Source organism: Macrobrachium rosenbergii, chromosome 36 (assembly GCF_040412425.1).
Source record: "Macrobrachium rosenbergii isolate ZJJX-2024 chromosome 36, ASM4041242v1, whole genome shotgun sequence".
Lineage (NCBI taxonomy): Eukaryota > Metazoa > Arthropoda > Malacostraca > Decapoda > Palaemonidae > Macrobrachium > Macrobrachium rosenbergii.
The window spans coordinates 12,816,739-12,832,917 of record NC_089776.1 but is presented as its reverse complement, the minus strand read 5'-3'; the positions used below and the strand labels follow the sequence as shown (position 1 = coordinate 12,832,917).

Here is a 16,179-nt window from a genome sequence, read left to right as displayed (position 1 = left end):
TAAACCAACACCTGCGCGCCAGGATAATTAAGCCACTGGCCCATGGCCCATCAAAGTGGCATTAAACAATCTTTTCGGCTTATGAGCATCGCCATTAAGGCGACTCCCACGAAGACCTTTCCATAATTCTGCAGTAACGGGAATGGCACTTTGGCACCTCAAAAGAATATATATATATTTCTCACGGTTTGCAAAAGCTAGTTAGAAGCGCTAGTTCGTGATTTAGGTTACAGAGGAAACTCCCCGTTGAAACAGAGCGTATGGCAGATGGCCAAAAGAGTTATATTTTCCCCGAGTTGGTTTAAATCTTATTACCTAGGTTTTGGAAAAGACTGGGGAAGGTGGAAGACAAAATAATGGTGTTCCACAGATACAACGTAACATGGAGACAGGCCTTGAATGAATGCTAACTAGAGATTAGTAGTAGGTAATCTCCTGATAAATTTGAAATTATTTTTAATAATCTGCTTCTACATCCGAGTTTATATACATGATATAAACACGTATTATTGTAAATGTAAATACAAATATTCATAGTAGTTACCATATTATATATATATATATATATATATATATATATATATATATATATATATATATATATATATATGATATATATATATTATATAATATATGTATATATATATAACAAATATATATATATATATATATATATATATATATATATATATATATATATCTTACCACACAGCAAAGAAAGGACAGCGCCCCAGAAAGACCGTGAACTAGAAAGAGCCCTGCGGGGGAAACTATGAGAAAATCCCAAAAGAATAATATAACTGTAAAATATTATCACACATCTTCCGAGTAACCAGTGGTCAGTTCAACAGACAGTCTTACAAACAAACACACACACGAACACGCCTCCCGTTACGTTGCAGGTGAGAGAGAGAGAAAGAGCTGAGGAACAGGTGAGAGAGAGAGAGAGAGAGAGCTGAGAAACAGGTGAGAGAAAGAGCTGAGAAGCGGGTGAGAGAAATAAAAACGGCTGAGAAACCAAGATGACTGGACAATGTCACTCAAAAGTGGGTCAAACGGCAGTCACCATGATAACGTTTTATTTCACATTTTTTTGGTTTCTTTAATTTGCTTGTACTTCCCCAGAAATGTTCTCTTTTTTTCTTTAACAAAAACAAGTAAAATTCCGTAACATAATGCGCTTGGCGGAAGTGTTAAAGATGTTGAGTATACAGACTGCATGACCTCCTTGTTTTTCAAGGGAATTTTCATTGACTCGAAAAGAAAATTTGGGCTCATAAATATTTTTCAAAAATGTCTTCCACTTTTATTCTACACGTGGCTGTTTTTTTTTTTTTATTAGTTTTCTATTAGCTTGTCTCAAGCTTTCCTTTTTAATCGAATTATCATCCCTCACATCTGCCCTAACTCTAAACTATACGATAAACAGAAAGAAGAAAAACTGATAAGCTAAAGAAGAGAATAAAACATAACATAAAATTTAGTACAAAGGCCAAGCGCTGGGACCTATGGAAGGGAAACAGAGTAAAAAGGTTTGAAAGGTGTAACAGGAGAACTGTTAGGAGAGGGTGGAAAGTAAGATGGAAGAAAGAGAATATGAACGGAGCTACAGTAAAAGGAATAAAGGGGTTGCAGCTAGAGGCCGAAGGGACGCTGCAAAGAACCTTATATAATGCCTACAGTTCACTGCGTGAGGTGAACTGACGGCACTATTGGTCTGAACTCACAAGAGTTAAATAATCAATCATAAATCTCTTTTGCTTAGCAAATTATGCTCACGAGATTAATAATAATATTAATAATAATATTAATAATAATTTGGCAGCAGACCCTCTTTTAAACAGGTTTTATTGAATATTATTGCTGCTTCAGCTGCATTTATTTGTAGAAGACTTTTTCTATTTTCCTTATTGCGGACTTCTCTTCATTGGAGGTTCGTGCTAACAGCTCGCCTATATTTGTCATTTTGACTTGAAGCAGCAATAATATTCAATGAAAATATTGATAATATTAATAACAGGAGGACATTATCAAATATCTGTAAAGGTCAGAAAAAATTCTAAGCTAATAAAAATAGGAAAACTTCATCAAGAATAATTACAAATAATTTATCAAAAAATACGTAAAGGACTTCAAGTCTTAAATATGAGAAGATGACATTTTTGTAAAATCTGTGCAAAGATTTACTTTACGGAAAGTATGCAAAGAACGTCAACATTAATAAAACTACGCAAAAAAAAATAAGGAAAATGTGTAAAAATTAAAAAAAACGAGAAACCCTCAAGAAATTTTCATCAAACCACAAATTTTCGAAGAACAAGCATCTCGTGTACCGTGAAGCAATTTTTACGAAGTCATGGCTTATAATCCACATAAAATCATATACAAGTAAGATGCAGTTTGCCATTTCTTTATCTCATAGCAAGAGAGAGAGAGAGAGAGAGAGAGAGAGAGAGAGAGAGAGAGAGAGAGAGAGAGATGTAACACAACATCTGATAAATCTAACAAGGGCATATTTGACACAAGTGAGACAAAATTGAATAACGTTTAAGCTGTTCAAGCTTTCAACAGGCAAATGCTGACGTTAGGCGTTCAAGACTGAATTTCCGAGTTCAAGAGTGAACTCGCGAATTCAAGACTGAACTCCAAAATTCGAAATTGAGTTTCGGTATTCAAGGCTGAACTTTCAGAATTCAAGACAACTCTCGGATTTAAGAATGAACTCTAAATTCAAGTCTGAACTTCCAAATTTAAGACTGAATTTCCAAATTCAAGATTGAGCTCCCAAACTTAAGAATGAACTCCCAAATTCAAGACTGAACTCCCGAAATCAAGAGTGAACTCCCGAATTCAAGATTTAACCTCCAAATTCAAGATCTAACTGAATTCAAGATTGAACTCCCGATGAAAGACTGAACTTCCAAATTCAAGCTTGAACGCCCGAATTCAAGACTGAATTCCCTGAAGACAGGAAAACAACCACTTAACTCTCATTTAAACGGTTAAGACTGCTATGTATATCACATTTTAAAACTTGGCGCACTGTAAGCATTACTGAAGGGCGTTTGCAGTCACTCCAGCATAGCTGCGCCCACTTTTTAGCCTTTTACCTTACTTCCATTCCCTCTTCTTTCCTTCAGTCTTGCTGTCCATCCTCTCCAACTATTACTTTTTAGTGCAGCTGTGGGAGTTTTCTCCCAGTTCCATCTTCAGATCATTGCACTTTATCTCCTTTATGGCCTGGATCCTTTACTTTGCTGTCCAACTTCTCATACTCCATCTTTTGGCTGTCTCGTAGAAGAAACAACCAAAGAATATTATTCAGTGGTTACGGAGATCCTCTGTCCACTGTGTACTTAGCTTCTAAAATAACTAAGAACTAATTCGTTTGAGAAAAGTAACTCATCTTTTATCCAAACTATTTGTAACGTTCTGAATGCGGAAATAGCTTCAAAAGTGGTTTGGAAGGAGGGTATGACATGGCTAATTATCACATGGTGCCCAAGGTCAAACGAATTACGCGCACGCAGATATCCGAACTACCCTCTGACAAAAACAAAAGAAGGCGCCTGGGTCAAGTTGATTAACATCCCTGCGGATGGAATAGCTTTGACGTGATTCGCAAGGCACCGTTAAGAAGCCTAAGGGCGCTGATGGGGCCTTTGCCTCAGGGCATCGATAGGGCATTAGCAACTGCCTAAGGCTCTGTGGAGAGCAAGTGCCCTAACGGAATCGTTTCGCTGTCATTCATCTTTTTCTTGGCGGTTGGGTATCGGAAAATACACCAGAGGACTTGTTCAGACTCTGTTTGATCAAGTGATGTGATATGTGAATGTAGGATAAAGAAAATTATTTATAAATTCTAAGTCACGTGACCGAAATACCAAGCTTTCTCTTATAACTGAAGCCTACTTCGAAGTGTTAATGTTTTAACGTGAACAGAGAATTCTGTTTTATCTTTTAACATTTCTACATTCAGCGCGAAAAAGTTACGTGATTTATGTCACTGTGGGAGAAAAATTAATTGTATATATTCTAAGTCATATAAACAAACAAAAAACGTTCTTTTAAAACTAAAACTTTCTTGGAAATTAAATGTTTTAACGCGAAGTTACAATTCTGTAACATCAGTTAACATTTCTACATTCAGTGTCTGCATGTTTTGATGTTTCCTTAAAGAAAGCCCAGACTTGTTGACTATATTAGAAGTTATTCATACAGAATAAACTAGGAGTTACGGGTAGTTAACTGAACAAGGCAATTTATGTAAGGATGAATATATATACACTGCGATACAGATAATATACATAAGTGCAAGTTGTCAATAAGCAATTGCAGGTTACGACACATTTGTATGTATACGTGTACAAACATATTTCATATTCATAATGGGTAGCAAAGACGTGGTAAATGGTATGTATTTTGTTAAAACCTACGACAATTCCAGAAATAACAAAAACAAAGACGTAACTACCATATCTACGAACAACAGCTAACAGCTCTTTTCATGCAGCACTTAGTGGAAGTCTTGAAAAACAGATTTTCTCAACAGCAAACCTTTCTCAGTGTCCCATCGGCCTCTGTCATGGTCCCTGGAAATTTCCTCTGCTGTCTCCTGCTAACGGCCATCACAACAGACTCTTTTCACAGAAACAATGCCTTGGAAATAGGCTCCGTAGCCAATACCTCGGAAGTTATCCCGCCGAAGGCTACCAACGCTTCGGAAGCCACCCACCGAAGGAGCAATGTCTCGGAGATACTGCCCACCAACTGCGGGCTGGCCGCCCAACCTCGAATCGTGGGTGGCATCGAATCGGAAAGCATGCAATGGCCATGGATTGTGAGCGTGAGGTTCTCGTGGGGCCAGCACTTCTGCGGCGGGTTCCTCGTGACGGAGACCCACGTCATCACAGCGGCGCACTGCGTCAGCTACTTCAGCAGCTTGCCGCAGCATCTGCGGATTGCTGCGGGGACCACCAAGGCCGAGGAGGAGGTGATCGTTGCCACGATAAAGGCCATCAACATACACCCGTCCTTCGGCAACAGGAGCGCTTTCGACTCCGACGTGGCCGTCCTCGAGCTGGTGCAGCCCTTGAAGTTCGACTTGCTCGTGGCCCCCGTGTGTCTGCCCAAGAAGGACGCGACTGTGGGACAACCCGTGGTGGCTGTGGGGTGGGGCAAGACCAGCGAGGAGGAAGAGTCATTCAGCCCCGTCCTTAACCACGTGGAAATAAAAGTGCTGGAGATGGAGAAATGTTCCTCCTCGTATGAACATTTGTTTAATGAGAACATGATTTGCGCGGGGAGCCTCGAGAGAAGCCTCGACTCCTGCTTAGGAGACTCAGGCGGGCCCTTGTTAGCTGTGGGCAGCGATGGGTCCTGGCAAGCGCTGGCTGTCATCAGTTTTGGGAAGGGCTGCGGGAACCCTAATTTCCCAGGAGTTTATACCAATCTCTATAGATTTACCGACTGGCTGCATGAAGTGTTTCTTGGAAAATAAAGTATTATGAATTTTTTACCCATTTTCCATTTTCCACTTTTAAAAATTTTCATATTTTAAATGACACTTCCCTTAGGGTCGTTTTACAGTGTATTAAGTAACTTAAAAATACCTAATTCTTAATAGTGCTTGTTATATTGAATAATTTCTGATACCTGACTGACGATCATTGCAGCCGAATAAGTGTTGCAAAAATAAGATTGTTCATGACCAGTGAATATCAGTGACCATAACCCAACTAGGAATGTTCTTAACTCCCTAATTATAAAATGTAAAAACTGAGTTAACGAAAGTTTATTAAATCACTGTGTGTCTGGTACTTTTTGTTAAAAGTATATACTGTGACCCTGTGCAATATAATCATAAAATTATCTGTCTACTAAATCATGGTAGACATCATGAAATGTGCGATTTCATTACCTTCCATGGTAAGACAAAGTAAATCAGTCAATAAATAGACTTAAGTTAGTTAAAATCTAGAGACGAAGTAAAGGCTGCCTATGTATTAAACGAACGACGAAGTTCACGGACAAACTTCATGAAATCATCTCAGATTATACGTCTAGTTTTTCAAACACTTGATGCGATTATTAGCCCATTACCTATTCATTGTCTATATCCAACCAGTTTTTTTGTTAAAATTAAAATTAAAACTGTATCAAAATCAAGAAGATCTTAAGTGTTTTACGGGCCTTTTTATCTTCATATGTTGTTGTATTACAGTAAAAAATATTCGTCTTAGTAATCGTATAGCCCTTAATGAACTGCGAAAACCATTATTCTTAAACAGGTTAGAGGTAAATATACTGCGCACTTAACTCCCGAATGGCAATGTAATGTAGCTGCGAAGTTCTGATCTTTGTATTGTTCCTTTATAACTTTGGCCTTTTCTATATTCATTCAGACACAAAGGCAGGAGTAGGAAGCTTCTCGGTATCTTGATGAGTATTCCTACCATCCAAATTTGACTTACAAATAATCCGCTTGTTAAAACATGAGAAAAATTAATCTGTTGAAGTATCGTCCTATAAGCTATGCATCTTGGGAGCGCCGTAGTTTTCCTACTTTGACAAAATGGATTTCCCGGCTTGTGCATATTACACCTGAAGCGAATACTTATACACGTTAACTGAACCAAGGTACGAGCCACAAAGATACTGTAGAAGTAGACTTTTGAGTAATTAAAGACGTAACTTTTAAAAAACAGGTAGGAGGGCCCTCCAAAATTTTGATGTTTTTGAAGTTAATAATAGGTCTCTTAAGTGCCCTCTGTAGCACTCGTGCGCTGAATTGGCTTTCGAATGGCATTCTGGGATCGAAAGCTGACTCTCCGGTAAAATCTCAAATATCATGCTCCTCTTTTAAGGTCAGTTCTGTGATAAAATGGAAATATTCATAACAAAAATTTGTCGTTAACTCAAACATAAACTGTTATATAAAGAGATCACCTCCAGCTGAACAGGAAAATTAGTCTGTATGGACTCATTCGGCGAGACGTATTCCATTATGAAATTTGTTCTCCATTTTTAATAACATTTGTTCATACCGATCTGAGAGAGAGAGAGAGAGAGAGAGAACACAACCATAAGCGGTGAAGAAGGTTCGAGAGATCAAGGTCACGCGCTATTATGGGGGTGCGTTCATTCTGCCCCGAGTATCGTGAGAACACGATGGGCTGCGTTCAGACGGAGACAAATCGGAAATGGTTACTAAGAGTAACCACGACGGAACGTATCATTTCAACAAGTTCAAGGGTATGAAGTGAAGGTCAAGTTACCATTGCATATAGCCGTTTACTTCTGACAAATCGGCTATATAATGTTGTATCCTTTTAAACTTGTTAAGTCCGGGTGTGTTATCTGAAAACTGAGTTGCAGAAAGTTCCGGAAATTGGGGTTTCTTGCTATAATTACGCAAAAATAGTATGTGCGCGCGTGTGTGCATTGTATTGTTTTGCGTATCATACGCACATGCGTATATGAGAACAGGAAAGGATATTCGTCTTTATCCTGACAAAAATACATTTTGTAAATCTTCACTTAACAGACAAATGCAGATTCGTCAGACAGTTCAAGTTGGGATTTTTACTACAATTTCGCAAAAATAGTGTGTGTGTATGTGCGTATTGTTTTGTGTATCATATACACATGCGTATATATGAACAAGAAAGATTCGTATTTGTAATGACGTAAGTGTAATCCGCATACCTTCACTACAATTACAGGTGAACACCAATTCGTAGAACACTTGAACAAGCACCTCCTTCCAAAACACCTGACGAGGGGTTTGAAGGAGGGAGTTCCCTTGCACAAACAATCACACCGGCCGTTTTTGTTTTCCTTCACGACACACTCAGAGAATCAGCTGAGCGTTCTCCTATAGTTAACAAAATCTCTGAGCGTACGTAGGCTATGCATAGATGAGTCACTTCGACGAGGACCCTCAGTTTTTTTTTTTTTCAAGTGTGGCGCAAGAACTCGCTTATAGGCTCTGATGTTCTTCTCCTTGACCTTGATCTTCGATGTTGTTTTGAATATAATGCTAATGGGGATGGTTTCAACTGAAGGGTTTCAAGAAGATTACTGGTGTCATTCATACGTTGTTTGTCTGCCTATATTTGTAACAGTTATATGATATAATTATGCAATCCGTTAAATGATAAAATACGTCTATTCTCATACTATATATACATACATCAAACATTGTATCTATATATAGATATATATATATATATATATATATATATATATATATATATATATATATATATATATATATATATATATATATATATATATATTACCACATTTATCAGGCATGTTAACCAATTTGATCCAGAGTTTTTACAATATTGAAAAAGCAGTTACTTTATCAAAGTATTTCCCTTAACATAACTTGGTGATTGTGCATTACGTACAGGCCTTTATATATATATATATATATATATATATATATATATATATATATATATATATATATATATATATATATATATATATATATAATTATTACCACAAGTGAAAAATAAGAGACAGGGTAGGTCTGACCGGTTTTCGACTTTATTTCCAAGCCATTGACTTGGAAATAAAACCGAAAACCGGTCAGGACCTACAACCCGTCTCTTATTTTTCACCTGTGGTAATGTGTGATAAACGGATCACGTGCTAAAGTGATTATAATTATATATGAATATATATAATTATATATGTATACATATATATAATATACTGTATATATATACATATATATAATTATGCAAATGTCAATAATAAAGTTATTTCTGTTGACGTATGAGCTAGCATAAGAGTGTATGATTGCAGAAGACCTTAACCACGTTGAAATCTAGCATATACTCATTTCTTCTAAGCTGTCAGCGAAAAGAACTTTGCTGTCTCCCGATTTCAGTATAATCCAAATTCTAAAATTGACAGTTGTTACGTGATTAGAGTCCTATAATCTGTCTTGGTTGGGTAAGATGGTCCGGAGGTCCACACCTGCCATCGTAATCCTATTTAGCCCTTAAGACAAGACAATTAGAGCAAAGGTTCGTCCTGGTGGCATAAGGCCGACTTTACCTAAACTCACCAACCGGATTTTAATTACACTGGTAACACCAACGCAATTATGATTTTTCCATTAAACGGAAAATCACTTGAAACAAAAGCTTTCTTTTCAGTGTGTGTGTGATTTTTCCATTAAATATAAAATATATATATATATATATAAAGATTTCTTTGTGTGTGTGTGTGTGTGTATATATATATATATATATATATATATATATATATATATATATATATATATATATATATATATATATATATATATATATATATATATATATATATATAATATATATAAATCCTTCATAATCTTGACAAAGACTTCACAATCTAAACTAAAATGCCTCGGGTTGTGCGTAACCAAAATAAAAGATTATGATTTTAGCTTTGCGCTCATTAGTTACGCCGTGGAGTTTCTTAGCCTAAAATAGCGTAATATTCAAAGATATTAAAAGACGTCAGAGTTTCTCATCCCAGCTAAAGCATGGAGGACGTGAGAAAATGGAAATAAAGTCTTTTAGTTAACAATTAAGCAGTAACTGCAACTAACATCATTTTGAAAATTGGTCAGCAGCAAGATTAGATGCTCTCTCTCTCTCTCTCTCTCTCTCTCTCTCTCTCTCTCTCTCTCTCTCTCTCTCTCTCTCTCTCTCTCTCATTAGGAAACTACGCTGCAACATCTGTACTACAACTCACATCATTTTGAAAATTGGTCAGCAGTAAGATTAGATGCTCTCTCTTCTCTCTCTCTCTCTCTCTCTCTCTCTCTCTCTCTCTCTCTCTCTCTCTTTAGAAAACTAAGCCGCAACATCTGTACTGCACCTTACATCATTTGAAAAACGCTCGACAGCGAATATAGATGTTTCCATTTTAGTAAACTAAACAACATCAATAATGCCATCTCAGTATTTGGAAATTGGTCGGTAGCGAGAAAAAACAATTCTCTCTCTCTCTCTCTCTCTCTCTCTCTCTCTCTCTCTCTCTCTCTCTCTCACAAAGATATCGTTCGTCACGATTCAGAAAAGTCTCTGAATGGCCGCTTGTGACCACCGTGCCGTATCTTAAAAACCTCATTGTGTTACTTTCCTGTTTATCGACAATATGACCAGTGAACCGACTGGCGGTTCTCTCTCTCTCTCTCTCTCTCTCTCTCTCTCTCTGTTCAGCTTGGTAGATTTCGAAGTGTTAAAGGAGAATCTACCTTTGTCCACCATCACTAAATGGAAGAAAGATTTCTTTAGAAACTTCAAAAACACCTTCAGGCTATAAAGGTAGCGTGGTATTTCAAATATAAGACCTTTTATATCTAGCTAACACTATTCTGATATTACATTTCAAACAATAGAGAATAAAACCACTGCCAAGTTCTTATTTCTTAATCAATTTGCAAACGATTATTTCTTAACTCTTTGCAAAGCATTAGTAAAAAACAAATGTATAAGTAAGCAATGTCCTAACTTTATTAATAAAACATCTTTGTGTAGGTGACCGTAAATATCCGCAGGCGATATCATTAAGTTACCCTTGATTGGATTGGCTACTCGTGCTGCTCAGCACCCCCAATGGGTTACATTGATGTCGGAGGGCGATTTTTACCGTCAGCTTAAAAAAACCTACCCTAAGTGGTCGTTCTATATGGTCTGTGCGCAATTACTCATGTTCATGTATCAGGTTAATGAAGATGATAATAATATTGATCTTTTATTTCACAATGCAAGAACAGCAGAGATAAGCAAATGTCACTGTTCTCGTTCTCTTTGGGAATTTATCATATCTTTGACAATCACCTATCTAAAACCATTGATATTACTTACATGTTAAGTATGTATGTATGTATGTATATGTATGTATGTATGTATGTATGTATGTATTGAAAAATGATCATGCGCTTTGTTACTGTGAACATCAAAGATATGTGACATATTCTGAGTCCAATGTAATCAGATACTTGGATTTTCATTTCACATTCTGATAAAAATCATCAGATTAATTTTCACTCTTGGTAAAATTAGTACCTGAAATTGAGAGAGAGAGAGAGAGAGAGAGAGAGAGAGAGAGAGAGAGAGAGAGAGAGAGAGAGAGAGAGAGAGAGACTTTTGTCCACTCTTAGTTAAGATTAGTACCTGAAATCCTTTTATTTCTGAGAGAGAGAGAGAGAGAGAAACTTTTGTCCACTCTTAGTTAAAACTGTTGCTTGAACTCCTTTGATCTCTGAGAGAGAGAGAGAGAGAGAGAGAGAGAGAGAGAGAGAGAGAGAGAGAGAGAGAGAGAGAGAGAGAGAATCTTCCTAAAGCATTTAATCCCTGCCAGTTTTAAAAGCCGCCTCACGACTATGGCATCACTTCCTCTCTATGGTTAAGAAAAAGTGAAAGCAAAAGAGGTGACCTTCGCCTTTAACCTTCGACCCTAACGTCACTGCGGATTAACCTCTATCGAAAGACTAAAACGTTTATAAAAGCATCACACTCGGAGACGGAGAAACAACATTATGTTGCTCAGAGAGAGAGAAGCAACATTATGTTACTCAGAAAGGCAGAGAAACGACATTATGTTTCTCAGAGAGAGCGAGTACAACATTATGTTAATCAGAGAGAGAGAGAGAGAGAGAGAGAGAGAAACAACATTACTTTATTTTCATTTTATTTATCAATTTGTTATTTATCTTTTTTTCTAATTACTGGTTCTCCTCTTTCTTTATTTGCCTTTACCTCCTGTTACTTCTTTCAAATGAACACCATTTTGGAAGCTTGAATTTCAAGTCAGTGGCCCCTGTAGGTTTGTTCCCTATGAATAGGGTTCACTTTCCAAATAATAATAATAATAAACATGACGTCTTCCAAAAGCTCTATGACAATCTCTGCAGTTATAAAGCCTATTGTCCTAATACCAGCCCGTAATTTTATAAAAAATATGTATAAAAAAATAAAGTAAATAAAATTAAAAATGAAAGGAAAAATTAAGGGCAAGCTTTTGCAGAGCCACGCTGTACCTCAACACGGCACCTTCCAAAAAGGAGAGACATCAAAGGCACCGCCTGATGAGGCCCCATCGCCTTCGTGGGCACGAAGCCCTCCTGAAAACACTTAACGGTTCGTCCACGCTACAGTCAAACATGTTATCAACATAAGTCGGCAACTTATCTCATACAAATCACAAACATGTTGAATACAAGTCTACGACGGTCGTTAACTTGTTTTCAACATGTTTGTGACATGTATGAAGTAGGTTGCCGGCTTATGTTGGTGACATGTTTTACAGTAAAACATGTCATCAACATAAGCCAGCAATTTATCTCATACATATCACAAACAAGTTAAATACAAGTTACCAACGAACGCCGACTTGTTTTCAACCTGTTTGTGACATGTATGAGATAAGTTGCTAATATGTGTCCATGAAATGTTTTTACAGCATAACATGTCATCAACATAAGTCGACAACGTATCTCATACATATCGCAAACAAGTTGAATACAAGTACACGACGATCGTCGACATGTTTTCAACTTGTTTTTGACATGTATGAGATAAGTTGCCGACTTGTGTTGATGACACGTTTTACTGTGGTGTGAACGCACCTGAACGCAACAGTGAGAGGGCAATGCCTAATGTCATTTACCGCAGCCTCGACTGGTATGGAAATCTGCTCGCAGTGTTCCCATACTTAAGACATTAAAGTAGTGGATGCAGGTGTTTTAGGGTGTCATTATAATGGAATGGGGAGCCATTATCCGAAGGGCGATGTGGGGAACACGGTACTCAACATGTTCTCACGGGACAAGATGACACTTCGTGGCGGTGCAAATTGGAATGATAAACAAGAGAGAGAGAGAGAAGGAAAATGTTTCAGAATTAAGCATGAAAGAGAAAACAGCATGGAATGAACAGGTCGAAAGTACAAAAAAATGCAAATGAAGAGAGAGAGAGAGAGAGAGAGAGAGAGAGAGAGAGAGAGAGAGAGAGAAACAAAAATGCTCCATGGTATGGAATTGAAGAGGTCGAGAGCAGAAAATGCAAATGACGAGAGAGAGAGAGAGAGAGAGAGAGAGAGAGAGAGAGAGAGAGAGAGAGAGAGAGAGAGCACAACCTCTGAACCACTCAAGGTTCGTCGAACCTCAGCCCCTCATAATGACCCTTGTGAGTGAGTCTTCCTCATACATTCGGGAAGGTTCACCAACTTACACAAACAAATATGCAGCCGAGCAAACTACAGTTAAGATTATTACAAGAGTTGAAACCTAATTTATTATTAGAGTTTACTTTTATTTATTATGAGAGGTTTTTTGAGTTAAAACTCAACTTATGCAAAACCAATTATTCAAAGAAATTGAAAACAAATTCGTTTAAAATAATACAGATATCAATTCATTTCTGTTGCCCTTTAAATACCATATGAATGTTTTTAAACTGAAGGTATTTGCAACGAATATCTAATATATTTCCAAAATCTAAGATTTAACCAATAAACGTTTATGACTGTGTTAACTCCCCAACAAAAACAATTTAATTTATGCTAACAATTACTCAAAGAAATTGAAAACACTTTCGTTTGACATAAATATCAAAATCAGTTCATTTCTGTTCAGCGTTTAATTTAATTTAAGATTTAACTAATAAACTCTTACAATTACGTTACCTTTCCAAAAAAAAAAATTAATTCATGCAAAAACAATTATTCAAAGAAACTGAAAACACTTTTATTAGAAATGAAAGAAAACTTAATTCATTTCTGTTCCCCTTTAAATTACATCTGAGTGTTTACTAAAAACAAATTTCAATGCATATTTAAAATGATTCAGCGCTCAGCTAAAAACGTGTAAAATTGTCTTACCTCCTCGATACGAAACAAAAGTAAAATACACAAATTAACACTGTTAAAAAAAACAGCATAACGAGCGTGGAGGAGAAAAGTCGCGTTGTGCTCAATTATTCGTGACAACGCTGGCAATTACCGTAATGACTTTCAAATTACGTCAGCCTTTATGTCGGTGCATAACTTAGGAATGCAATGCACTTTCAGTGCTTGGACACGCTTCCATTCTGCATTTAGCTGCCACAAATAATCTTGTACAGAATTTATGCACCAGGACTAAATAGGTGTATACATTTACCTGTCGGTTCTGATGGTAATTTTCTTGCATCATAAAATCCAGTTTTTAATATCCACGGTTTAACAAAGATGTTCTTGCTGCCCTATAATATCTAAAAGTGATTTGAGCAATAAAAAATAGGTTGTGTTCTGACACATACCTGATAAGTATGGTGAACAGAAGGGAAGTCATAATAAAACTTATGCGGAATCATAGATTCTGTTTTCAACAGCACCACTAAGATCCTGTGAGTTGAAAATGAAACAATAACATTTAAAATCTTTAGCCTTTCCGTCGACTATATATACACATATATATACCGTATGTATGTGTGTGTGTTTGTGTATACATACATACATACATACATACATACATACATACATATATATATATGTAATTTATATACATTCTAACAAACACAAATAAAAAATCAAGCCACCTTTCCCATAGGCAAGTCATTCCTTCGTTAGCCCAAAGAGCAGGTGTGGATGTTTACCTGCCTGTTCTCGTAATCTTATGCTGCAACAATGTTTGCATATTATTATTATTATTATTATTATTATTATTATTATTATTATTATTATTATTATTATTATTATTATTATTATTATTACTTAAAATGGTGAAACAGAAGGAGTCAAAAGACCAATTATACACTTAGCAAGCTTACCCAGGATATTATTCCTGTGTGTAACTGGAAATGGTCAGATTTGGTGCCAAGTTTGGCAACAAAATGCTGGAAGACGCCAGAAACCATTCTGAAGTAACAGATAATAAATATTCCCCATGCATTCAAACAGCATTGAAATTGATCTGCTAAAATTTATGGTATTATTATTATTATTATTATTATTATTATTATTATTATTATTATTATTATTATTATTATTATTATTATTATTATTATTATTATTATTCAGAAGATAAAGGGAAATACAGAAAGAAGAGATCACTTATTAAAGCAAGTAAATAATGAGCTGAAGTTTCTTCGGCGCTATCGAGTTTCCTGTACAGCCGCTACAGCGTATAATCAAGGCCACCGAAAACAGATCTGTCTTTCGGTGGTCTCGGTATGATGCTGTATGAGCCGCGACCCATAGAACTTTAACCAAGGCTCGGTGGTGGCCTATCCTATATCGTTGCCAGAAGGACGATTATAGCTAACTTTAACCTTAAATAAAATAAGAACTACTGAGGCTAGAGGGCTGCAATTTGGTATGTTTGATGGTTGGAGGGTGGATGATCAACTCACCAATTTGCAGCCCTCTAGCCTCAGTAGTTTTTAAGATCTGGGGTGGACAGAAAAAGTGCGGACGGACAGATAAGCCGGCACAATAGTTTTCTTTTATAGAAAACTAAAAGGAAAAATAACAAATTAATCAGTGACTGATAGATGCAAAAAAAAAAAAAATTAAAATCCTTTTAACTTCTTCACAACTCCGGTAAGTGTCAATAAGTTCTACTCAGTTCTTAAGGGGGTGATTTATGCATTATCTTCCTACATCGACACTAGAGGTAACACAACGACCGGCTAAGCCTAAAATAGTCCAGTTCTGTGACCGCCAAGGCCGCGTTCCTCCGTCGTGAGGACTTCATTCCATTAGTGGGCCAGCTGACTTGGGCCCAAAAAAGGTCAGCGATGTCCCAAGGTCCTTGATGAATCCTTGGAAGCACAGTCCTCCGGTATGGAATGGAGGTAGGGTATTTTCTTTTCCATCAAGGAACTGACCAGTCTGTTGTGAAACGCAGGTCTGTAATGCCTCATAAATAACAACTCTGATATTATTGTTCAATACCTTTAGCTAATAATCAAATATGTACATGATGACTGCCTCAGGTGTGGTGTAAAGTTACTCTCTTGTGAAACTCGAGTGGCTTACAACAAATAATTACAATTCAGGACGCAAGGAAAGTACAACTTTTTATCTTAGTGACTTGGCGTTATAAGGACTGAACATACGCATCAATATGCGGTGAATGTGACTCGCTGTCGAATTTCTCAGTTCCAGAGGTCCTTTATTCCTCAC

At 36.7% G+C, this 16,179-nt stretch overlaps 2 protein-coding genes across 2 annotated transcripts in view; one reads left to right on the top strand and one right to left on the bottom strand.

Moving 5' to 3' along the window:
- Positions 1-16,179, bottom strand: part of LOC136856635 (uncharacterized) — a 949,691-nt gene that overhangs the window by 905,996 nt on the left and 27,516 nt on the right.
- On the top strand, positions 4,371-5,516 carry LOC136856633 (transmembrane protease serine 3-like). The gene has a single exon (XM_067134593.1). It carries the CDS (start codon positions 4,508-4,510, stop codon positions 5,498-5,500), a length of 993 nt encoding a protein of 330 aa, XP_066990694.1. The 5' UTR covers positions 4,371-4,507; the 3' UTR covers positions 5,501-5,516.